The sequence below is a fragment of the Caloenas nicobarica genome, chromosome 2, assembly GCF_036013445.1.
Source record: "Caloenas nicobarica isolate bCalNic1 chromosome 2, bCalNic1.hap1, whole genome shotgun sequence".
Lineage (NCBI taxonomy): Eukaryota > Metazoa > Chordata > Aves > Columbiformes > Columbidae > Caloenas > Caloenas nicobarica.
The window spans coordinates 28,223,310-28,250,009 of NC_088246.1; the positions used below are offsets into that span (position 1 = coordinate 28,223,310).

Sequence of the window (26,700 nt, forward strand, 5' to 3'; positions counted from 1 at the left end):
CAATGAAGCATGATATGTATTCTGCCGTGTCACCGATGTAACTTTTCTTATAGTTTGCTTAAAGTTCGGCATAATAATTTTTTTGGCTCTCACTTTTTACTTGATGAGAAAGTCTACATTGCACTGTACAAGCATCTGAAATAGCTTAGCTAAGTAAAATCGAACAGCAGAGCCTCTTGAGTGTTCTTCAGGCTGTACACAGAGGCTGTTGCCTGGTGGCACAGCCTGTCTGCGCATCGGCATTTCCTTCTCAGGATGGAAAAGTGCACCTTTTTCAGAGTTGGAGGAAGGACACTGGGAGACTATCAGCACTTGGGCAATTTCTTCTATATTTTTACAACATCATGGCAGAGCTCATGCTATAGTGTACAGTCACCAGACAGATAAAACCATCTGGATTTAAGAACTTTAAAAACTTAATCAGTGCTGGAGAATTTGGTAAAGGGCTATTAACTCATTCAAATTCTTTTAAATATCACAGCATTGCCAAGATGCTGTTTAGATTCTCTCAAGCAACACGTCAAACTTGGAACTTTGGATGGAAGACCTCTATATGAAGAACAGCACTGGAGTGTTCATAAAAACTCCTCATAGAAAAAAAAAAAAAGAAAGAATGAAGGTATATAACATTTATAGAAACCTGCAGGGAAAAGCAAATACTTCACCTGTTTCCTTGTTTTGACTCCAGTAGCTACAATCTCATGGGTATCGTCAAATAACGTCAAAAGCTTGTTCTGCAGTGTTGGGACACTTTGAAAGTGGTAGTATTGCTGGGTCTTGCATATTTAGACTGATGCCTTGAGAACAGCATTAGAAAATTCATTCAAGTACCTCATTGTTTTGAAAGAGAGCTACAAAAATGCCAATGTTTTAACTCAGATTTTATCAGCTCTGAAAATACTCAACTATTGATCTTTTAGCCTGAGCTATTCTGAGGGAATGAAAAACCCATCTGGATTGATTTACCTCTGGTCTCCAAAACCAAGTATCACATCTGTATACATAACGATACATTTAGGATTACATTATAAACGGCTACACACTTGAAAAACAGTCCTATAACCAAGTGATATAAATACTGCTAATGCACTAGGTGCATTAAAGATCACTAAACCAGCACTGTTTACTTGAAATAAAAAAGATGTTTATTGAAGTAATACTTAGGATTTTTATAATCAGAATTCTGAAGAAAACCTTCTTTCAAGTGCTCTGACAGGATCAGCTTCGTTAACTACTTGTTGATGTATCACTAGATACGCAGCTCCAGATCAAATACTTCCTCTGGTGATAGTATATTTTAGAACCAAAAACCTTACATCACTAATTATGATAGCTTTCTCAACACGAAACTAGCATAACTCCTTAAACTGCTGTTACATATCCAAAAGTAAGTCCTAAAAGCCCAGCATTACACTGCCACACTATGGCACAATTAAGATCTGCAAGCAAGAATAGAACAAAAAGACAACTCCTCTACTTTAATTACTTTAATTATTTAGGACTACGATATCCACTGTTAGTTTTGTTTGCCTACTACATTTCTAAACACTAAAAACAAGCTGTTGTGTCTTGTTCAGCAACAGCTATCTATGCTTGAGAATTTTATTTTTGTAATGCTTTGTTTTTCCAAAATAAAAAAGAAAAAGTTTACTTCCTACAAGTGTTAAAATCTTCAAAGACCAGTTTGATATGGCTGTTGCACAGATCGCATATGTAGGGAAGTGGATACCAAGGGTATTTCTTTGTTGGCTACAAAATATAGAGCTTTTTGTTCTCTGCATTACAATGTGATCTGAAAGGTTTTTAGCAGACAGACAGTCAGAGGAAAGAAAGGTTCAAAAGACCTTCTCCAAGTTTTTTTTAAAACTATTTGAGGTAACACTATAGAATTTTAGAATTTACATTCATTATTTCTTTACGTCAGAATATAACTCATTTCAGACCTAGAAATATTTCACGATACTTAGTATTTCCACATTTTTACTAGGTTTTGTAAGAGCTTTCAAAAAAAAAAAAAAAATCTTATTTTTGCTGACCTTGCAGCACAGCAACCCAAAATGGCTGAAATTTCAAATCTAACTTTTTAACTACAACAGCTCACTGTACAAAGCATACATTTTAATTACTTTCCATTTATATAATTTATACCTTCCGTACAATTTGTTTCGCAAGAAAGCTATAAATCAATTTTGTATCACCATTACCAGTATTGCTTTATTCATTTTGACATTCAATTTTTTAAGTGTTTTTCTAATAAATCAAAAGTTATATATAAGCAATTGGCTGAGGCCAAGACCATACCAATTATTTTACCTGCAAGAACTTGCCATTATAAACATTTCCCACAAGGCATAATAAAATACACGTCTGGTGCTACAAGACTTACAGGAATATCCTGTACTGACACATTAAATAAAGATTAGATGACTAGCTGGGGTTTCATCTGTTCTGCCCCTTCCTTAATTGCTATTGTCACCACTTCAGTTTACAAAAAATGGCATAGCCTTGATGCATGCCAGTCCTTTCCTGCTAGGATGGTTTATTCAGGCTTTTAAAATCCTGAATTAAGTAGCACTTCCAGTCACAGAATTCTTAAGCCATCAATGAATAGGGATCCTCTTTTGTACATTACCTATCTCTAAGCTACATGCACACACATATATGCAAGTACACTTGAATATAATTTCTGTTATTAGGCCTCTGCTTTCAATTATCACACAATTTCTGTACATTTTTTTACTGCCTTTAGCCAAAGCACAAGCCACCATGTTATACCTAGGGTCCTAATGTCTCCTAAGAGCCAAGATTTTTAAACAGCAAACTGAACATTATAGACTTTTCACAAAATCGGCTCTAGAGCCTCACTAGCAAATGTGAATTTCTCGTGAGCATTCCTGAACTGACTGGGTCAGAATCAGTCCATATAAACTCTATACTCGCACCTGGTAGCAAATCTGCAGACTACCACCTCGGACTTGTGATTTTTGGAAGCCCTTTGGGAGAGGAGCATTATAGCAAATCTGAGTGACAGCGATTGAAGACAATTTATGGAGGGTGCATTCTTCGCAGATTTAGCATTTAGCAGTTGCCCAAGAGTCATGCACGAGGAACTTAAAAACCAATTCCAAATTTGCAACTCCTCCCCAAAATCCAACAATAGCCCATTTTGAAAATGTTAGTCTTTAAGTGCACCCAAAAATTTAGCAGCAGAGACTACAGCATTTCTGTTATTCTGCACTTTTTAGTTGCAAAAAATCAATTTTCCTTTCCCTGACAGCAGACATGTCTTCTTCCATTATCATGCAAGTATCACAGCTAAGTATTTAAAATTAGATAACCTTCTTTAAAAATATCTATTATTTAAATTATAAAGATTTAGGCTGAAGTTGAGTAGACTACTGAAAAAATCTTGTTATTTACGATGGTATCTTTCCTTGTAGCCCACTCTATGAAGGATAGGTATTTCCGCATCAGATTAATTGGAGTTCTGTCACATGGAAAAGATTTGTTATGATAAATGGCATCCTTAGTGCTGCTGAATTATGTCTTCCTCAGAAGAATCAAAACCACACTTCACCGTCATTCATAAGGCATCCCCTTCTAGGAAACTACAGGAAACTTCATACCTTCCTGAACTTTTCCATCTGCTTGTAAAGATCTGGATCCAGCTCCTGAGACACATCTTTCATCCAGAGCAGAGCTCCTCTGTATTCAGTCCGATACTGTTCCATTCGGTTCACTGTCAGCCATGTGTCTGAGATGGCCTGGTATCTGAAAGTCTCCACTTCTTGATGTAATCGACTCAAAGGAGCGCGCAGTGCTAGTCTGGGGGAAGGCACGAAGGAAAGAATGGAAGGAGAAGAACACGTTGAAGAAGCTGTTCCACAGACAAAGACAGATTAATACAAATACTGACACTTTACTAGCAACCAAAAAAACATACACAGCCAAAACAGTTCACTTAAGTGCTACTGTGTGTTCAGACAGTTCTACAGTTGGTTTGGGGTACACATGAATACCATAATTTTACATGAATATTGTGTTTGTAACTTTCCTATTCAAGACCTTTCATTTACATGAGTGGAAAAGAAACTTTTTCTAATGTGAATATGTATTTTAGTCAGTCAAGATGCTTGTACATATGCTATTAACATGCCTCTTTGCAACCTGCATTTAACAACTCTAAAAATCTACCTGAGGTACCTTATTACTGGATACATAGCACAGATGTATCAGGGTTGTCACGTTAAGCCTCAGAAAAAGCATTTCCTTTAGCTTTTCAATCTTCAAATATACATGTAAATAAAGATATCATCTGTCAAGTAGATAATGATCTGATTTTTTCCTCCTTTTCTTTTTTTTTTTTTTTTTTTAAGGAATCTGAACAATTCCTTAGAAAGACATTTATCTTTTGGAAGGATTTAGGCATTTTCTTCAATATTTCTTCCAGCAACTACACTTCAGAAAGGCAGCAGGGGACACTGTTGTCCTCCCTGTGCCATCACTTTGGTTCCTAATGGGACCTCAGAACTAGAGAGCATTACTCCAACTTTACTTTGCTTCTTCCTGCTGCTACTGCTTTTCTCTTGGTTGCCAGCAGCCACCTCACTGGAATGGGTTCAATCCGTTTCACTCCAGCATAGAGTTAGTTTACTGTGCTACTTAGCGTCTTCCTAATCATAAGAGAATTTTTAATTTCAGCTCCAGTAACCAGCAAATTGTGCTTTCTTGATCTCCAGCTACTGAGCTAGCTATTGGCATGCAATATAAATAAGAGCAGTCCCAACTTCTCTTGAGCCATCCTCAAGCTTACATTGAAGATGGACAAACAACTGGTATTATTTTTGTGTGTGTTTATTTAAAAAGATGCCTTAGAAATGCATTGAGTAAGAGATAGATGTGAACTTCTTATTGTGGCGCTTTTTTTTTCCACTTTTTTTTTCACTCGACAAATATTTACCCAGCCATTCACAGGAAAATGCAGTTTATGTAGACATATCATGCAGTGATATTTCTATAAACAGTTAAGCTTTATAAAGAAGCAAATCATCAGAGCTTTTGCTCAAAGGTGCCTTACATGTGTTTTAAAGATCCCACTCATAGCTGTTACTGGATGTGCTAATGATCAAACCCTAGCCCAAGATAAACATATGAAATTCTCAGTGCTCTGTATGCAATGTTTTATTTTGAGCCAAACAGCTGCACTGTTAAGCTAAAGCTGGAAAGTATCACAGTAATTAAAAGCCCCAAAAAATCCTGCAGAATATAATGGAACAGAATACTCCCTTGCAAATGAGGGTGACTTTCAAACTTTCATAGTCCAAATACAGTTTAAAAAACCATCATAATACCCATAATGCCTTCAAGTACTGTTACGTTTAAACTCCTAAAGCGAACATACAGTCAGTGAGACATCCAGGGCTCTGGATAACAGCATATGTTTGTGTGTATATGTGTCCCTCTGTATTCCTTAGCTTTTACTGATTTGCACCTACCCAACCTACATGAGCTCGGTGGGGATCTAGGGTCTTCTCCTGGGTGACTTCATGGTGTAAAGTTAATGAAGAAAATGGCTTTCAGACTCCTCCTTTCTCCTCGGTCTGCTTGAGGCATGAGACTCCGTGGACCAGAAAATGGTATTCCCTTACCCATTTCCCTGCCTTCCCAGGACCCAGCACCTCCACAATAGGCCTGATGTAGCATTTCTCTGCAGAGTGAGAAGTGCCACCAAGCAGGAGAAGGACCTGACATCAGCTCCTTTACATCAGGCCACGCAGATGTGCCTGTGCAGCTTTAGAACTGCTGAGCTGAACAAGCAACAAGTGAGGAGCTGGAGATACACACACACAGCAGGTCCATAAGACAAACCACAGGATCAGGAAAAACTACACAGAACAAGCCAGTAATATTGCCAATGCTACAGCAGGTTTGGTCAGTAATAACTTCCATATCATTTGGTTCCTCACACTTTTCAAATGACGAAATGAACTATGCCAATGGTGAATCATTATCATGTACTTTGTAAATCAGACAGTAATTCTGACGCATGTACCTTTGCTGAGAAGAAAAGCAGAGGGCCTTTCCTGTGGCTTTCATCATTTTTCCTGCTCTCGTTTTATCCTGAGAACCCTGTGATCGAAGAAATTTCCCCAATTCACTTTCTTCCTGAGACAGAACTAGCGAAAAATAAATGAGTGGTCAAACATGTTATTTAATAGGTTCCTAACAGCTTTAAAACTGGCCTAATATCAAACAGGCTAAGTCACTCTAAAGCCAAGCAGCACAGAAAAAAAAAATAATTTCATGGAATTCCTGCTTTTATTAAACAGAAGATCTGATCTCCTGGAGACATTTTTTGATGGGTTTGCTGTAATCAATAAGAATCACAAAATTCCACTGTTGCTGAAAGACATCAAGAAAAACATGCTATTTCTTTCTTGATCGAAATAATTAAATTGCTTAGATTACATAAAGGGCCCAATCTTGAATATAGTAACTTTTAGTTTTGTTTTGGTTTTTTTTAAAATAATTTTTTACCACCGGGACTGCCTCAGCTGATTTTGGCAGAACACTTTTGCTAAAGCTGAGTTATACTACCCAAAGCTTGTTCACTTTCTTTTCTCTTGCTGTCTATTTTTCATGCTTGGCTACAGAACTGAATTTTTTGTATGAAAAGATCTAGTACTTAAATTTAGAGAACATCCAATTTGAAACTACTTTGCATGATTACTTCGCAACTTCAACACTCTACACAATTCAAACACTATTTTTTAATTTGTATTTCAAATATCTGAATATTCTTAATATTTCTATTTGAAATTAACTGATTGTTTTTTAGACAAGAAGGTGAAGAAAAATAAAAGTGGTTTTACACTGACTTGTTGACTAATTCCAAACAGGTACCATGAGTCTTCATGGCCTCACATCCTTACAGAAACATCTCATTATGGCCTCATCTATTAGTCTTCCAAGGCGGCTGTCTCCTACAGTGCCAATTTCTTCCCACTATTTCTAACTCACTTTAGACAGGCAAGAGAAAAAGGAAAGACTGAAGAAAATATGGATAACATTACACAAAAGAAATTAAATTGAAAGATGTCTCCAAAGCTGGATTCTCTTTTCCAGGCCAGAAATCACAGCAGCAGAGAATCAAACAACACTGATAACGGAGAACATTTAAGGGTCATTTAATGCAACCTGCTGTTTGAAACTTCCCAGATGAGGTCCCTGTCTCTTACTAAAGACTGCCACTAATTACTGTTGACCTGTTAAAGCAAAGTCAGCATTACCAAATTCATTGTAATAGCATGCATTACTTAATTCTAAAACTAGTAACAAGCCCAATATTCTTCATAGTCAACACTGACTTAAAAGAAAAAATATACTAGTTTGGAACAAGACAAGAGACTTATGAATTTAAACAAGCTAAGCAAGTAGTGGGAAAAAAAACCCCCACCACAACAAACTAAAAAGCATACTTTCTCCCCTGATTAGTGCTACCTATCACTGCATCATTTCAAACGTAAAACTTAAAAACTAGGAGATCTTGAAGCAAATAAGCAAGTCTGCCTTTAGCTGTCTGCAAGGAATGTTATCTTTATTTTTATTAATAACTATGATGAAACTAGTAGCTCCCCATTTTCATTTTTACTTTTTCACTTGTTCAATGATTCCATAATGCAGACCTCCTTATCATTTTAACTACTGTATTTGATCATACTTACAACAAATCCTTTTTTGATACAGTTCAATTGCTTTCAGCAACTCCATACATGTTCTCTGAATCGAATGGAACAGCTGATATTGAAACAAAATACAGAAAAAACCATGCCGTGAGCGTATGCAAGAAACACGATTAAAATACAAGAAAGAGCTTATTTTTTTTTTAGAAATTATTAGGAATCCCTATTTTCTTATTGAACAATGAGTAATCTTTCCAGCTCAAAAGTAATTTTTCCTTACCAGTTGTGCTTTACTTTCAATTGAGTTGTTCACTGAAACTACAGACCAATCATAACTTACAAAAGGGAAATAAAAACAAAAAAAAATTTGGAAACAGATCTACTCTGAACAGCTGACAGTTAACCAAACTACTCATGTTGGGTTTTTATTTAATTGATATCTTTGGATACATATAAAGATGTACAAATCCTTGTTTCTAAAAAATTCACAGCAGAGCAAGAAGTTATCAAAATGTCTATCATGTTTATCATGTGTGGCAATATGTATACTGAATTTTTAATACTGCAGTGTCCAGTGGAACAAACTTGCATGGGTAGGTCAACGTAGAAAGTTATGGATTTAAATTGAACTTTTTACTAACATAGCTCTGTTTTTTCTAACCAACTTTATAAAGCAGCAGTTTCCAAAGGAATTGGAGGGGAAAAAAAAAGGTCAGTCTTGACTAAGTTTGGAGATTGTTTCTAGACAACAGAAAAATTACTACTCTTTCTGCCTATCTAAAACCTCCAATACGTAACTCAAACATAAACTCCACTATATCAAGCATTACATAAATATAAGCAAAATGGACTACTGGCACAGTAACTTTGCAACTACATGACTTTCTGGACATTTACAGGGGTCTTGTTTTTTAAACTGAGAGCATGACTTGTGGTTGAGAAGCTGTTCAAGTGAAAACATGCTTGTAGTATTTTATCTGGTAAACATAAGTTTCCCTATTTCTAATCCCATCTAAGCTAAGAAAGCAACCTTCCTGACGAATCTGCAATACAGTAAGCCTGGAAGAACTCAGGTATATATTTATAAAATATTGTTCCATCCTTCCAGCTTGTTTTACATCTTGATTTATAACCATTCATGAATACCCCATAGCTAGAATCATCACGTTATAAATTATCAATTTTTATAGCTGGAACTACAGAGATTTGTTTGCTGTCAAACAGCCTCTTGTATTTCAGCTAAAACTCAAATAAACTGAAAATCCTAAATCAACGATTTTCTAAGAAACTGCAAGAAAAGCAGTAAGGCAAAAACTTTACCCTTATGTAACAAAATAATACTGATAAAACTTAGCTGTACACTTAACTCAGTTGTTACACTTCAGAAGTCCATTCTCTATCTTTTGCTTTGTGTCAAAGTCTTTCAAGCTCTTCAATTTGTAGAACCTTAATTTTTTTTTTTCCAGTGGGGTAGAGGATACTGACAGTGGGACTGTATTTGTCCCACAGCAGGATTCCTTCTCTTGGTTACACTTTACAGACTTTCAGAAGCTCCTTTGTTCATGTCAAAACCCATTATTCTGCACAAAAGCTCCAGAGAGCAGATCATACTATACACCTTGGTCCTTCTCGGTATATTGCATGTTTTTCTGGTATATGCAATATTTTCTGACTGTATAAAGAATGTCATTTCTGTAAACCACAGAATGCTATTTTAAAACATCTTAAACTGATATAAGCAGAGGATAAGAATAACTGACATAAGCACAAAGGACAATCTCCTGCCCCTCCTTGCCAACTAATAAAAAACAAAACAAAGCTGCACCAAAACCTAAAAATAAATACAAGAGATGTTAGGTTCCAAATAAATTTTGATGCACGTGAATCCTTGTGTTACAAAATGTCACTATATTCCCAATTTTTACACAGGTACTTTTAGCAAAAATTGGAAAAGATATTACAAGAAAATAATGATAAAAAAGTATATGCATTATTACATACTGTGTGTACACATATTAAGAGGCTTGCTGGAAATGAATTGGAATGGAATGATGGAATGATGGAAATTTCCAAAACTAACAAACAGAGAATACACATTATGTAGACATTACAAACCTCTAGTTTTGCATCCAGATCTGCATCTGAAGCCACAACATGTTCATCTTCCTTTTTTCCTGTAACTTTTATAAGGGTCTGTTTTGTTTTCCAGTATTTCTGTTGCATTTTATTGACCACAGATTTTTCTTGACTTTGAGCATATTGGTCATAAAATTCCCTTGGATAATTGCTAGAATATTAGGAAACAAAATTACAATACTTCAATAGGATGCTTAAAAAAATGTCTAACATTCTAGCGTAATACATTTTCATTAAGAATATTGGATTTGCACGCAGACACATACCTTCTAACATGCTTTTCCTTATTATGCATTAATAACAAAGCAATTAAATTAGTACTATATTTCCCATCCTACTTCAGAAAATAATACACTGCTTTCAAATTGAATGTCTTTATCGTGTAGCGCTGCTAAATAATCAGCTGCAAAGAATTTTTCCGAATGCATAATGGAATTATTTATAGCCCATGAATGAACTTTTTATTTTTATATAACTAATAGGAGAGTTTCAAATGAACTAGCAGAGCTGCTTAACCTGGAAGCAATTCTCATGCAATTTCAGCAGTGTCAGGATTTCACAAAGTTCATTTTACGAATGGAATTTAACTACTTCTTGCCCTCCCTTTTTAACAATTGAATAGCAAAGAATTCAAAGAACATTCATTTCTTTTGAGCATGCTATGTGCAAGATATGATAGATAGCTCACATTTTTCTTTATGCAGTGACTACATGACAACTGTGGGTGCGTAACAGGTAATCTTTTCTTCAAGTATTATTTTCTACTGACAGATGCTTCTGCATTTCTCTAGCAGACCAAATAAAAAGTGCAATCTAAAGATAAACTCCATATTCCACAATATTTAAACCATATGAAGATGGTTTAATAGAAAATATAGCCTTACAATGAAATCTTGATGTCATTCAGGGTTATTCCATTATTAATTTCTGCAAAAGTACATGCCCTTTCCCCATGTGCATATACAGAAAGCTAAAGTGATTTTGCAGATTTTTAGAAGTAAAACGTTGCTAAAACTTGTTATATTAGATGCTGCAGGAAAATTAAAGAAGCTGAGTTTATTTTGAAAAAAAAAAATACAACAAAAAAACAACTGACACCCTCCACTTGTGGAGTGCCAAACTGGGGTACATTACTGAGATACTGCCCGGGGGGGTCAGTTCATACAACACACAGAGCTCAGGGATGCTGCCCCGAGAGGTCCTCAGATCCAACACACACACCTATTGAGACACACAGATACATACACGAGTGATGAAATGCTAAGGCCATTCTGAAACAACAAGGCAGTGATACACATGTTCCCCAAAAGGGTGGCACATCTGCCCTACATAGTTACCAGTGACACAGTTTCACCTGAAAAGGAAGTTTGTTTCCCTGGTATTTGTTACTTGCTTTAGTTGTTTTTAATCAGTGAGTTAGGAGACAGCACCTTAATCACCAAAGAGATGGTAAGAAATTAAACTGGAAGTGAACAAGGACAAAGTTCAAAATGCACTTGTATACAGCACTTCTTGGCTTCTTCCCCAAATGTTAAAAGCAAAGATATTCGCCCGTTTAATTCTACCCAAACATTAGTTCCAAAACGTTCATTTATGAATTTCATTAAAATTAAGGCCTTTTTGGTGCTACAGCACAAAATAAATAACACATGCAAAACATACCACATTTCACGTGGAATTCTGCACAAACAAACCATTAGGCACTCAGCCTATCAATTTAAGTAAAGCCTATATTGACCTGGTATATGCTGCACCTTTAAAATACAAAAATCTACAACCTCAAAAAAAATAACAAGAAGATCCCCCACATTATGACAAAATATGAGAGTTCAATAAAACCAGCATTACCTTAAAAATAATAATAATACCAAAAAAAAAAATCTAACTGCTCACAAGGCAGTATAGAGACCTGAACTGTCTGGCTAGTTGTGCAGTTTATCCTGTGCTACAGCTGTACAAATAGCTGATCTTTGAGTTCAACGGTCAAGTGCAGAAAACACCATAATTCATCTGATGTCAGCCAGCCTTGATATGTACCTCACTTGAGGTCACTAGAAATTCTGTGGGCATGGTGGAAGGAATAAAAACCAAATTATTAATATGAGTTCACAACAAAAAATTGCTGGGATTAATACAGATTCCTGAATTAGAAGCTGATAAACCAATTGAACACATAAGAGGAATATAATCTTTTACCACTACAGAAAAATTCAGCTTTTAATGTCATTTGAAGAATAGACCGGCTCCTGTTTATGCTTAAGATAAGATTTATAATCGCATTATATTCAGTGGACAATTTTTACTGATAGATGCTTCTCAATACCTTTTAAAAAGTATTTTGTGTCAAGCAATCATGGACATATTTAGGTTTTGTTAAACAATCAGGAAATATAACTAAAAAGAGGATGTATTTTATTCTGAAGTTGATGACCATAGATAAACTTCTTTCCATTAAGCAGGAAATTGATAACATATGAGCTTTTTCCATCTAGTCAATTCACTTGTTTTTCCATTCTTTGGCAGTTTTTCATTTTTTAATTTTTATTCTTTTTAAACAGAATGTCTACCAGTGACTTCATAAAATACTAGACATCAGAACATAATGTGTGATAGACTTAGACTTAGGCAGTGACAAATCAACATGCCAAAACCATTAGCTCTTTAGAATAAGAAAAAATTACCAAGATACTTACTACTTATGACCTTCCATGTTTCCCGTTTTCTTCAGACACTTAAATAAAATAAGAAATTATCAGTTAATACAAGCACATTCAAAATATAATTTTCAAGTTAGACACTAGAAAACCCCTACTTTTTCACACAGAAAATTACTATATTGTAGCATCTTGTTTATCATGTTACGAGAGAAAACTTTTCAATCTGTGGACCAAATGCTTTCCTCATGTTACACACAATTCTCAAATCCACAACAAACACATTTAAGTGGTGTTGCTGATGTTGCCAATTTTATGTTAGCAAGTTTTCCAGGCAAAAGCAAATTTACTTGGCATAAATTCAGTGACTTTTGACGAGGCACGCCAAAATTGTCCATGCTAGGCACCTTCCTCGGTCAAGATTTTCCCCAAAGTTTTAGCCACAACACAGTTCAGCTACTTTTTTCATGCATGTCCCATTGATCTATTTTATAAAAACACTAGCTATGTCACGTCTTGAGCCATGGATTTCAAATTTAACCACCAGGTGGTTTTTCTATGAGGGACATCACAGTTCCTGAGGATAGAATATGATTTGTATGCTTTTGAACTTTAGATTTTTAATGTCTGCAGTTTGGACACTCAGATCTCCCACTATATATTGAGCTGACCAGATGGCATGCACATCACTTCCCACCAGTAACTGAGCACACAATTTCCAGGCCAAATTTGCAAGCAAAGCCAGACACTCTTTATAAACGAGCACCTGCCTTCTGCTCTGCTGCTTTCAGAGAGGACTCTGTTCGCCAGTATACAGCCAGCATGCAGAGACACTGCAGCGTGATCATAGACGAGAACAAAAAGAAGCTCATCAGATGGTGCTGCCAGGAAATGGCCTTTGATGAGACCAGGCACAGAAAGAACACACCGACAGGCTGCACCAAGATATGAAGCTGATTGAGGAAACAGTAATGGAAACAGCAGCTCAGGAGCTAATGGTGTTGAAACTGAACTTTGGCACTAAGCTGGGTGAGAGAGAAAAAGGGGCTGCAAAGGGTAGATGTGACACTGGAAACATATCTAGCACAGTGCTGCGTACAGACAGCACGGTTAGCGCTGGAGCGGCAAAGGGGCTGAACAGATTGCAGGAACCCGAACAAGGGAATGCAAACAACCTGAGTGCTTCCTCCAGCCGTGAAGCACATGCACTTCCTTTTGGAGCCGAATGGAGCCAAAACTCAGGTTTCCAATTCTAGCCTCTCTGCTGTCAGTACCTGTGAAACTTCCTGGCAAAGTTCCATGAGATGCTGCAAGATTATATCAGAGCAGGAAATTTTCCCGTATTGGACTTTTTGTGAAATGCTCATAAGGAGAGACCATGAGAAAATTCATAACTCCGTCTGCAGAGCAGAGTTTAAATGTAAAGGCCAACAGCTAAACAACACAGAGCAAGAAAGAACCGCTTCAGATGGTTTGCGTTACAGCACCACTGGGTCAGAGAATAAACAGAATGGACAGCATCAGTCATGGCTTTGCTACGGTTTCCAGAGCCATAACGCACAGGCAACATTAACTCCAGTTTTCTAATACCTTTATGCTTGACTTCCCTGTTTTAATAGTGGTCCTCCTTAAGTCAACTGTAGGTGTGCGCAAGTGAGATAAGAACACAGGATTTAGCTTGTATGCACATCCATGACTCAGTTATTGAGCAGCACACTTGGTTTGACAGGAAGCAAACAGTCTATCTAGATGGAATAACATGCATATTATGTGGAACAAGTCTGAGGCACTGACCTTAGACACTGCACACGTCCACCTGACTCTTCTGGAAACCAATGTCCTTAAAAAAAATTATATATATACACACACACAAATATATGTATATATATGTATGTATGTGTGTGTGTATCGGGGTCATGGTGAAACAGCTCTCATTTGCAAATATAGCTCATGCTCTTTCTTCCTAAACATCTGACCTTATATTTTGACTCTGGGATCTTCTTAGTTATGGTCCTCCAAGTCCCACCCCTATGTCCTTAAGATACTATTTGTGGGGAATTTTTAATTCGAAGTGAGGACTATATCACAGCTGTTAGGACAGTGTTTTCACAATATGAAAATGCGGGCATGTATTCCCTGTCCTGCTGTATGACATGATGGTATTTGAGGCTACAAGACCTGCTGGGATAGTGTTGCATGGTCGATTAGCGTGGAAGGGAACAGAAGTGGAGTCTTACCTACACTGTCTACTGGAAACGGCTTCTGGCATGTGGTATCACCCAAAACATGCCAGGAAAATGAAAGGTCCCAGAGTTCTAGGTGGTGCAGATAAAAACCATGCCAGGGAGACCGCAGCAATTAAACAGCAAGAACAAGCAGCACTGTAAACTAATTCATATTTTATATTTCAGCATCACAGTTAAGCTCTAGTGAAATGGAAACAGTATACATTAACACAGATACTGAAACTAGAAAAAAAGGTAGAGGAACTTAATAAAGGAATATTTACTTGAGCTGGACGTAGTTTATGTGCTATTATAGGAATTATCATGGTTGTATCTGAGTTCTACTGCAAACATTTTTTTTAGCTTGTAATGTTAGGATTTTATTTTCAAGAAACATCCAGTCTTACTAGATAGGTCATATCGTTAACTGGGTTTTCAGGAGGAGCTCAGGACAACTGTGTGATCTTCGAGGCCAACTTCATCAAAGCACAGGAACAGTCCATTCCTATGGGCAGAAAGCTGAGCATCTGTGGCAGAAGGCCAGGACAGATTAATTTTAATGAACTCAAATGCAAAACTAATGCATGTAGTAGATGGAAGCAGGCACAGGATACTCAGGAGAATGCAAAAGCATTGCCTGAGTATGCAGGGATGGAGTTAGGAAAGCCAAAGCCACACTGGGGCCGAACCTAGCAAGGGATGCAAACTGTAACAAGAAGTACTCCGTAAAAAACAGTGGCAGCAAAAAGTAGGCTAAGGAAGATACAGATCCACAGCATGAGAGAGAATATGGAAATGCAGAAGTACATTTTTGCCTTCGTTTTCACTGGAAGATCTGTCCTGTGGCTCCCTAGTTCTTCGAGACTACTGTCAGGGTCTGTGAGTGTGGGCAATTAACTATATTACAGAAAGACTGAGTTAACAGATACCATTTGAAGTATATGCACATTACGCCATTTGGACATACTCAAGTCCATAAGACCAGATGGGATGGATGTTGGAGTGTGCAGGGAGCAGGCTTTTGCCATTGCAACTATGTCTCCTCTGTTCTACTGAAGGTTATGGTGATCAAAAGAGGTGGCTGGTGACTGGAGAAAGACAAACACCATATTCATCTTCAAAAAACATAGCAAGGAGGATCAGGAAACTTCAAGCCCATCAACTTCACCCTCGGTTACTGGAAGGATCATGGAGAAAACCCCCCTTCCCAGCCACATGAAAGACAAAAAGGTGAGCGGGAAGAGCCAGTGTGATTAAGGGCAAATCATGACTAACCCAACCACCTTCTATTATACTGTTAGATGACTGCCTCTGGTGAATGAGGGACAAGCAGTGGATGTTGTAAGCTGATTTTGGCAATGCCTTTGTCATGGTGTCCCATGGAATCCCTACAGACTCTTGTGGGACACATCTGGAGTAGTGTCTATTTTTGGGCTCTCCATCCAAGAAAAACACTGGCATATTGGGATGAGTCCTCCAATCAGGGTGTGGATCCCATAATATATTTGCTCAGCTATAAGACCACCAGGCTAACAGGAAGCCTTATTGCTGTCTGCAACTACCCAGTAAGAGATGCAGAGCAAATAGAGCAAACGGTCAAACTCTTTTTGCAAAGATGCACACTGGAAGGACAAGTGGCCACAGACACAAGCAGGAACACATGAAATTCCAACTTAATATAGGCAGGAAATTTTTCAGCATGAGGGGGGACAAGCACTGGAACAAGATGCCCAGTGAGGCAAGCGCTGGACACAGCCCCAAGCAACCTGCCTGGGGCCTGGCTGAGCAGGAGGCTGGACTATGTAATCTCCAGCACTCCCTTTCAACCTATGTGACTCTGTGAAAATCTGTACAATGTAAAAGAAGATGAGATTGGAGAGCAGCAAGCTTGCTGCTACCATTGATTTAATGCAGAAGACTTTCCAAAAGAATGGTGTAAATGGACAGCAGAATAACATTGCACCATGACCACTGTGGCTACACAAAAAAACCCCAAGTATAGTATGTTTTCTTTCTATGAGTTATCCACAGTAATTTCAGCTTTTAGTTGTATTGTTTAGTTTCATTCATAGCTGAAACTTAACATTAACAGTCTTCATTCTTCAGATATTGCTACATGTACGATATAAGTTGCCCCTGCAGTCACTTAACAAGGTCATAATTTCTTTATTTTTATAATCTCTAACTTCATGTGTTGTTACTGTCTGTTCCAAGTCCAGGAACCAAAGAGGGTAAGATATTGGTTCAGCTGTAACAAAGGACATGATTAAAAACATCTGGGATAGCTGAAAGCAGTGAGATTTTTTTAAAGAAATCCCAAAGTCATAAATGTAGCCACAAAAAGTGAGGGACGCTAATAAAAGCGGACTGGAAACAGCCCAAGGAAGTATCTAGGATTTAAAAGGAACACTTCATAACAATGTAACAAAGAATCCCTGCAACCTTGAAACACTGACCCTGAGACTGCAGAGGGAAACCCAGGACTGAGCACATAACCTTTGACTACTTTAGGTTTTGAACTCTGTTTTGCTTTCGAAGAACAAGACCTGAACAGAAATAGTCCTGAACAGAAATAACAAGAGAATTGGTCTTTGCCAAAGATGACTACAATGGAAACAGATGACACTAACTAGAGTCTACCAATACCTTCCCTAAAAACTGCAGTCAAACTTAAAATTAACCTATGTTATCATACAGTTTTATATACAAAACAAGCTTAATTTGCTTGTTGTAAGGGACTTTTTGATCTTTTTTTCTTCCCAGTGTGTTAAGACTAAAAAAATAAAATTTCAATAAAGAATATTACGTTGACACTGCTTAAAAAAAAAATAGCATTCACCACCCCATTGGAAAGCATTTGTAGCAGAAAGTTTCCATTACCTTTGATGACAAAGCTTTACACAATACTTGTGATCTCTGCGACAGACAGCTCTTATCTTGGCAAACAAAAGGTAGGGATACTCTAGATACAGGGAAATACAGGTGCTGTATAGCGTGCTAGGGAAAGCAGTGCTACAATACAGCTGACGGTACACAAATCCGTGTTTATTGCTGCACAGTGCTGGATATGAGGTTTCCTGAAGAAGTCCACACACAGCTCCAGTAATTTTGCAAGTGCTTCCTGGTGTTTTGAGACAGACAGATGCCATCTCAGTTTCAGCATTAAACCTGAGCTGGCCCTATTCATAACAAGCCTGCTCAGAACACAGGGGGCCACAGTGCTGAAATACCCATTCCCATACAGAACCAGCTGGGTACACAAGCCCTGCCAAAACCTTGAAAATCCCTAGCAGGAGCTCTGAGGAGCCACCAAGATACCTCAGCATGATGTTCCACAAACCCCCCTGTTTGCATGCTGACAGCAAAGAGGACTGGCACAGCCTGTTGGTCTGGGCGTTGTGAAATACAGCTGAACTGTTCCTAGCCCCAGCCTGGCTGCAGACACAGCACAGCTGCGTTCATGAGATGTGATGGAACCAAGATGGCCCTGAAAACAGCCAACTATGGCACCTCTGTGCCTGTGGCAGAGTTGACCTGCGTTGCAGGCTGTTTACCCACAGATTATTTCCACTAGAAGCCGAAATGGCTGGAATGCACATAGAACTTCATAATATTTCTGGCACACTGCCTTCACCCTGCCTTCCTTCTGAGATATTTCATCAGTGATGATGCTGGAATGCAACTTGATGGAGGGCACTGTCATTAGGGAACGGCAGTTCTATTCCTCTGAAAAATCCTCTAATTCTCAATATTCTCCAAGGCCACTTGAATACACCATCTACATTTTTCTGTGTAAAAAGGAAAATGCTTTCATGGTGCTTTGAGTGACTTAAACTCCAGCATACCCTAGGCTTACCTGCCAGCTCATGCTTTGTACAACATCTGGAGATGCTTGCTTCTCTTTTTTATCTTCATTATATAATAATTTTTTGCTTCAGCCTAAGTTGCCTGATTTCCCAAGAGCTGAACAACTTTATATGAATAGTATCTGAAGATGGTTCATTACAGAGATGGTATAAGTGCCTTCTCTCCAACAGCTAAATTGATAATAAGCAATTCTGTATATCAGTATCACTCAGATAATTTCTCTTTTCCAGTGAGTGTAAATATGAGAAGTTTCATGGCAAAGTGAAGTTCAGATCTTAATGCTCTCCTAGGTTATGAGGAAAACAATTTAAAAAATAATCTTTTCCCCTAATTCAAGTATTTCTCCTTGGCTGAGCATTGGTTATACAGCTCTTACCATGCTCTTAGCTTAGTGAACTGATCCAGAAGCAAGCAAGAAGAAACCAGAGACAGCAAACAAGAATCTTTTCAACTGTGAAGACTGTATCTCAAAACAAACTGTTAATCTAATCACAACTTCTCAGAACCAAGAGATGAGCTGAAATCCTTGTAAAAATGTTACAAATGCTGATCTACAGATGAAATTTAACATCTAAAGATGACCTAGCATAGTTATGTAGGAAGACAGATTGAGCAACACATTCTTTTGAGACACATCCAGAAACAACAAAAGGGAACTGGACGAGAGGCAGAGCAGAATTCAGGAACCCTTATGTGAATGTCATGTGCCCATCAAAAAAGACACAGAAGAATCTGCACTTTCACTGGTAGCACTGTCCTCTCAGTTTACTGGCCTTTCAAAGCAACTAATATGTTCTGTGGTTCTTCAAATCCTAACAGACGCTCCGTACCCGAAAAATGCTTCAATTTATAACTTCAAATACGGCAGAATCATGCATTGCATTTGATTTACTTAATATAGCAGTTTTATTAAAATGAATAATTTTCCAATAAACTTTTAATGCACTAAAGTGCTACTAAGTAAAATAAGAAGGATTTTAAGGAGTTCTATCTGTAAAAGTTAAGAGTGATAGCTTCATTTATGCAAAATACTCTGAAGGGAAGAAAATGTGCTTAGGTGAGGGAATCGATGCCATCTGTGCCTCCAACAGCTCTTGGCTGACAACCTGTCTCCCCCACTCTGCTCCCTGGAAGCTGTGATCAAACTGAATCAAGTAAATGGGCCTCCAAAGCAAGAAGTTGTCGCACTGCAAGATGAAGATGAGGCAGGACACAGTTCTGTCTTCTCTGGTGTCTGTCTACAAGCATGCAGACCAGAAGCTTCATGTTTCACTTTGCCTTTCCGAAGCAAAAGAGAACAGAGCAGCTGATTGATCCGAATTATGCATATTGATGCAAGAAAAGAGTGAAAAGTCTGGGTCTGTAGAGGCATTTAGCATCAAGATTACACACAGACTTACAAGTACTCCTACTCTTCACTACATGAACATCTACCACTGTAATTTAGCTAAAATGAATCTAGAGTTTAAGTTATACCAATATGACAAATGACAAGATTTAATTTTTCCTCTAAAGCTTTTATAGCTCGTCGTTGATGTTCTAATCCTGCAGAATCATCCACGCTTAGCTTTAAATCCAGGAGTATTTTCATTCTGTTAGACTACTCACTGATGCACTTGTTATTAATTCAAAAAGTTTGCAGAACTGGTCTGCAACTGCTGCATTAGCAGTTCCTTCCATCCACTATGACTTTTTTTCTATTCCTTTGTCTCAGACAAATCCACAGCCTTCCTATTTATCCTGTGAAGTGTATATCTTACAGATTATCCATAGCTTCTCAGGAGAAGAAATACTGCAATCTTATAAGGGACCTGTATCAACAGAGTTACTCTTTCAACCTATTTTAGGAGCTGACATTTAGAAAGAAGTTTCATACATTCTTAAAAGAAGCACAGGGTGAAACGACATCTGTTATACAGAGAGGGACTCCTGCTATATTCATACACCTCGGAGGCGCTGATGGGAAAATAAATTTGTGATGTTTGACCCCAGTTATCTAACTGGGGTGCCTAAATTACCACATAAGCCTCTCAATACTAAGCCCCTGTACAAATAGCGAATAGAACTTCCAAAGGGCAACTTTGAGCACCTGAACCAGAGCCTCACCACAGTGCTCTGAGCACACAGAAATGATGGTTTCTGCAAGAAGCACCTGAACTACACAGCTAAATCATGCAGTAAGAGCACTTTTCTACTCCACTTCTCTTAGAACTGGGATTTCATGGTGATCTGTTGAACTACTAGGAAAAAGAGATTCAGCAGTGTACTGAGTAACACATTGTGCTTGGGACACAGCCACATCCCATAAGATCATTGGAACCAACTTTTTTTCACTGCAAGCACTACTGGAACTAACATTTCTATATACAATTTCTTCCCATTTTTGCTCCTCTCTATTGAAGTTAATGAGACTGCCCAGCAAAAAGTTAATTTATTCCATTCCATTTATTCATTTGTCTTGTTCCTTCAAAGGATAAAAAAAATTAAAAACAAAATTAAAATGACATGCAGAAAATCCCCAAACATGTATTCAAAACAACTGAAATATCGGAGAAATTTGAGTCTGTTTTCCAAGCAGTAGTTTGAACCAATATAACACTCCCTTTCCCCTCTTTTCCAATCTAGTAAATTGTGTGGAGAACAAACCACAGTAATACAGGCAGGTATCTTAAATGACTAAGAATGTGTAAATAATGACTTGCACCATTAGAAACCATGCACAAAGTATGAGGAAATCTGGATGGTTTGGGTCTTCTTTCTGTCATTTGTGCACTACCTAGGCACTTGTTTGCAAATAGCACATCCAACAAAATGAATAGTAGTATTATTGACATTATAATGACCTGCCTTTCACTGAATTTTACACTAACCTTTAATTCTCTCTGCACAGGGTAGATGACCAATAGCTACTGCAGAGAGCTACCGTTAAGAGTTACTTTATTCCAAAAACAATTATTATGCTTCTAATGTTTCATAACACACAATTGACATAGAAAATTATTCTGCTTAATTTCCTGGTGTAGTCTAAACAGGGAATGATATCCAGGGCCCTGTTATGCTATCATTTAGTCTTCATATTTTTCTGTTCTCGACTCTGATATGTACAAGTTAAAAGAAGACAGCGACAGATAAACAGAGCAAATTTGCACATTGGAAATTTATTGCTCACTTACACCTAGAACTTAAGAGTATCAATCCATCTGGACTGCACTGGTTTTCAGTACTTGAGTGGTTAGAAGTAAGTTTTAGCCAACATGAAGAAGTGGAAATTTGTCATTATATCACCACGTTTTTTAAAACCTGGTTTTGCTCCCACGAAGTGCAAGGACGAAGTCACCTGTTAGTATTCCTCTCTAAAAAGCAACTTAATGTCTGTTTGATACTATATGTCTATCATATTATTCCAAAGACTATCAAGCCAGGCTTACAGGCACAAATGATCTCCTTCTTTCTAGAGCATAACGTATTGAAATGACAGTTGGAGCTGGTTTTGTTTTGTTTTCCTTTTAAACAGTTGAATGACAAATTCCTAAGAACAGTGGTTTATCTCAAAAACGCCAATAAGAATGGCACATGTAGTCATGACATAGTACATGTAGTCTCAGAACAAAATAGTTCAAATAAACGTTCATAGATTCATAGTTGGAAGATCGACATGCAAACAATAGCCCTTTCTAGATATATTAACTTGCAGGGGGAATTTCATCCTTTACATAAATACACGGATATTTAATTACACATAAAATTAATTTTAAATCACTTTTTCAGATTATACTGATTTTTTTCAGCTGCTTACTGTGAAATAATATAAGAACAGCACAGAGTATCAGTTTGCCCTCACATAACATCTTTTACTTGACTTCTAGTGTTCCACTTACACTTCTGAAGAAGACTGAGCAAATGTCCTTAGGAAAGAACCAGGTAAGTATTGTAACTACTATGTGTGTTTTATGAAAGAATAATTTGAATATAAATCATTGAGTGGCAGGTTTAATCTCACTCTGCAAATGAGCAAAGCTGGAGATATATGCAATCCAGTATTTAATCTCATTCTAAATGCAGACTTGCTTCAGTTCTCTGAAATGACTATCAAATTGTTTTGCAGTACACATTTGTTCTCTTAGTTTAAAAAACAGTATTTTTAAACTTAGTAGCCAAATACTATTAAAGAAGATGCCATATGGAACATCTCCTGTGCATAGATTATAAAAGACAATACGAAGATGGGTTTTGTGACACATTCTACTCGTAAACAGTCTTAGAGTCTTAATCTTAGGAAACCTTCTCTTTGTAGAACCTATGAGAAAAATCAGTGGAAGTACAAAAAAAAAATCATGAAACTCTTTTCACATGTATACTATAATAAACATGAACAAATATATTTTAGAAGTTCAAAGCAATGGCTCTCTTATTTGCATAACCTATTTGCTGACACAGTCACCGCTCTCAAGTTTCTGCCTCCCTCCTCCCTTTTCATCCATGCAGAAGCCAGGAAGCAATGCTATTATACCCGAGGGAAACAATACTGGGGCGGGGAACAGAGGAAAATAATTTTCTCTAGATTCCCTGAGGAGATAATTTCACATCCACGGATAAGAGATTTGATTAACAAAAGATTTTTAGCACGCACAGCAACAACAATATAGGGTGATCTTCTTTCACCGCCCTTTGAGTAAACAGCATGATCAATATGGGCTGTATATTCTTGATGGATGCACAGTCCACTCAGCTCTTATATTACTGTTCTCAGATCCTGGCACCCCAGCCAACTGTTCCTAGAGCTGTGGTGATCCCTACGAAGCTACTCGCAAGATGGACCCGAGTACTGTTTCAGTGACTCGGAACAGGCAGTTCCCAAGGTTGATGCAGGTGATTGCACAACCGGTCAAAACGTCCCTTGGTTTGCCATGGCTAACAATAGCCACAGGAAAAACTGCTGTGAGACTATTGTTACCAGCAACAAGTAAAAGATCAAAATGTTTCCACTGTTCTTGACTGCTCGGTTCTTTGTTTAACATTCTTCACTCTCTGGGCTTTTGTATTTTTAATGCTTCTCCGTCACGTGGCATAATTTTGTCTTTAGAGTGATTTTATGGTTGAGAAGGGGCAAAATATCTCGAAGAATCAACTACTTCAGAGCAACACTCTTGGAGGAGATTTTGAAAAAAGTATTAAAGAGTCTTCGAGGACATCTATTGCCTTTTAGTTTAGCTGAGATATTAGCATGGTTTTTTTCTGCCAACTTGTACCAACAGCTTTCAACACTAGTTTAAGAGTGAAAAGAGCTGTTATTATTCATTTCTTCCAGAAAAGGTTACTTGGGAATTCATCAGTGCAATTTACCAGCCCTATGGATAACAGAGAAGAACAGGCAAGCTGGGTGGGCTTGAAATTCTGCTAATGGGAAAAAACCAAGCCCTGTAGTAGGTTCCAACAGGAATTTTATTTTGTGCTTTGTTATTCCCTCCACATCACAATAATATGATCTGTGAAAGAAAAATGTTCAAGAAACCTTCCCCCTTCCATACAGTCATAACTGGTCTTCTTGAACCTGCAAACCTTCAGTAACGTGCATATTTGAATCTCAGCTCCCACAAACACAATGGAAGAAATCACCATTACCTAAAAAGCACTTAATTCTTCCTCCATTGAGAAGGCAGCAAATTCCAGTTACACGCATCTAACTCTTGAGTATACGGTTGTTTGAACCTTTCTGGAAATAACAATGTTTCATCCATGAAGTTTTGAAAGCAAAGAAGCTTCAGAAACTCATTTAGACCAAGGTCTGGTAGCATTTAACTGCCACATCACCTTCCACTAGAGCTTGCCATGGGAAAAAATGTGACTGGTTATACCAGTTATGGCAGTTTGCTACACAAAAGAAGACCTCTGTGGCTTTACACTAAATTCCTTCTGCAGTGGTATTACCACAAATCTTAAATCATAAATGTACTCAGTTTAAACCAATAGGCTACCCTACTCAAAGAGCAGTATAAAACATTGCTAATGTCTAAATGAGATGCTCCTGGATGTCATGCTACGTACTGCTAAGAACTGCGACTCCTATATCAGTGCCAAGCAGAGAGCACTGTCAAGTGGTACTTCCACTCACTCCTCGGGAACCCTGGATGGACAAAGTGGAAAAAGAGGAGAATACCAGGAAAATCAGATGCAAGACTATAACAAAACACAGTCTGCACTGCAGACTCCAAAACCCACCCTGCCTTTTTTTTTTCTGGCCAACACTTTGGAAAAGTGATTAAACACAGTTTTTTCTTTACAACAACAGCCTTGCTAGACCAAAACATGAGAACAGTTTACTTCCAAGAAGTCTGATCTGGAACAAGAGCCACAGCTGCTTTCTGAGACCCAAATTAAATAAAATCCATCCAGAAACTGAAAGAAAGACAATAAAAAGAATAAAACATGAGAGGGGGGAAAAAACTAATAAAGAGGTAATTCCTGGAAATAAATGAATAAATGGTCACATTGCTTTAAAGCAAGGCTTGCAGACAGGTGCAAAATATTATAAACAAACAAAAGAACGACTCCAATACTAAGCTTCTAAAATAGCCACACAACGTGACCTGAGGGTAGGGGGTTAAATGACATACCCCTGAGATTACCCAATTCAGTTTTGCATTTACAAATTATAACTGATGCAAAAGCAAATTACTGTTTTAAGAGAGTCCACGCAGGACCTTGAGGCTATCAGCACTACACAAACCAGTGTGGAACAGGAGACTTATTTACATTTGGTGCTGAACATGCACACAGTGAATAAAAGAGCACGGTGCCCTTCACCACTTCTGCTCACTAGAAACTGACCTGAGTTTTGAAGTACTTCTCTTTTTTCCCTTCTTCTTCTTAAACGACAAGAACGGGTAAACAACATCCATGTGCCAGGTGGATGGATGCTGATCAAATCTGATTATCAAGATCAGCCTTTCACAAGATATAAGTTTAAATTAGAAGTTTTTGGTCTTTTGTTTGTGGGGGTTTTTTTTATTATTTCCAATTTCGCTAGCTGTTAACGCCTCGCTGCCTGGTGTGATGACTGACATTATCTCACCACCGGCAGCCCTGCCCCGTCTCCAGCGCAGCCGGCCCCGAGCCCTCAGGTGAAACACGGGCCGCCGCCGCCACACACACACACACTGGGCAGCCGGACAAGCCGGACACCCCGCACCTCGGCCCGGAGCCGGAACCGCTGAGGAGAAGCGGCCGTTTCCCGCCCCATCCTCCCCGCTTCCAGCGGGCAGAGCGCCAAGGAGGATGCGCGGGAGGAAGGGAGGCAGAAACGGATAAATGCAATAATCATGGCGAGATAACCGCACGGCGGGAGGGGGAACGCCTGGCAAAAAGGAGGAGCAGATGCCATCTTGTGCCTCGGAAATTTCACTCCCGGACAGGTCCGGCCCCGGCTGCACCCGCCGCCAAGCCCTGACGGGCACCAGCGCCTCAGGCCCGGCCGCCGCGCCGCCTCCTTCCCCCCAAGAGGCGGGCGGGCAGCCGGCGGGGGAGGCGGCGCCCACCCGGCGCTGCCCGACACCGGCCGCAGCAGCTGCTGGCAGAGCCCGTTTTCCCCGGCAGGCTCCGGCACTGAGCCCAGCAGGACCCCCCATCCCGCACTCACCTTGCCGGCGGCCGAGGGGAGGGCTGAGCCGGAGGCGCCGCCACCGCCCCGCCAGGTGTTCCAGCGCCGCCGGCGTCACAGCGCCGAACGGAGCCGCCTCAGCCGGCGCGGGCGGCCCCCGCAGCGGGGCGGAGCCGCCGCCGCCCGCCCAGCCCCCGAGGCGGGAGGGCGGTGGCTGCCAGGTCCGACACGACCGGGGCCGGCGGCTTCCTGGCGTTGTCCTCGGCCGGGACCGCGTTTCCTTCTCCTTCCCCGGCCGCGCTCGGAGAGAGGCCTGAGGAGAACGCGGCGGGAAGGTCTCCCCGGCTTCTGGCCCTTGTGGGGCTCCCCTCACCACTTCGATCAAAGCCCCACGCCCTTCTCCTCAGCCCCAGCCTGCTGGGGACTGCAGGTGTCCCACGAGGAGCATCAAGGAAATATTAAAATGTTTTGGCTGCCTTATCAAGGAAGTGGAAACTTGGAGAAAAAGGCCCTGTAACATAGCAGGCGGGTGTCAATAT

The 26,700-nt window shown here is 39.0% G+C and overlaps 1 protein-coding gene across 7 annotated transcripts in view; it reads right to left on the reverse strand.

Annotated features, from left to right (window-relative positions):
* ICA1 (islet cell autoantigen 1) overlaps nt 1-26,315 on the reverse strand; it is a 73,880-nt gene extending 47,565 nt beyond the window's left edge. For 6 of the 7 annotated variants that reach the window (XM_065627613.1, XM_065627612.1, XM_065627618.1 and 3 more), the window contains exons 1-6: nt 26,201-26,315; nt 12,512-12,549; nt 9,798-9,969; nt 7,725-7,797; nt 6,053-6,176; nt 3,627-3,825 (exon numbers count right to left, since the gene is read on the reverse strand). In XM_065627613.1, the coding sequence (XP_065483685.1) occupies nt 3,627-3,825; nt 6,053-6,176; nt 7,725-7,797; nt 9,798-9,969; nt 12,512-12,528 (585 nt within the window). In that variant the 5' untranslated portion in view covers nt 12,529-12,549; nt 26,201-26,315. Of the gene's footprint in view, nt 1-3,626; nt 3,826-6,052; nt 6,177-7,724; nt 7,798-9,797; nt 9,970-12,511; nt 12,550-25,392; nt 25,489-26,200 lie in introns of those variants that run through there. The other variant, XM_065627614.1, reaches the window with a different exon arrangement.
* Nucleotides 26,316-26,700: the final 385 nt, after the last annotated feature.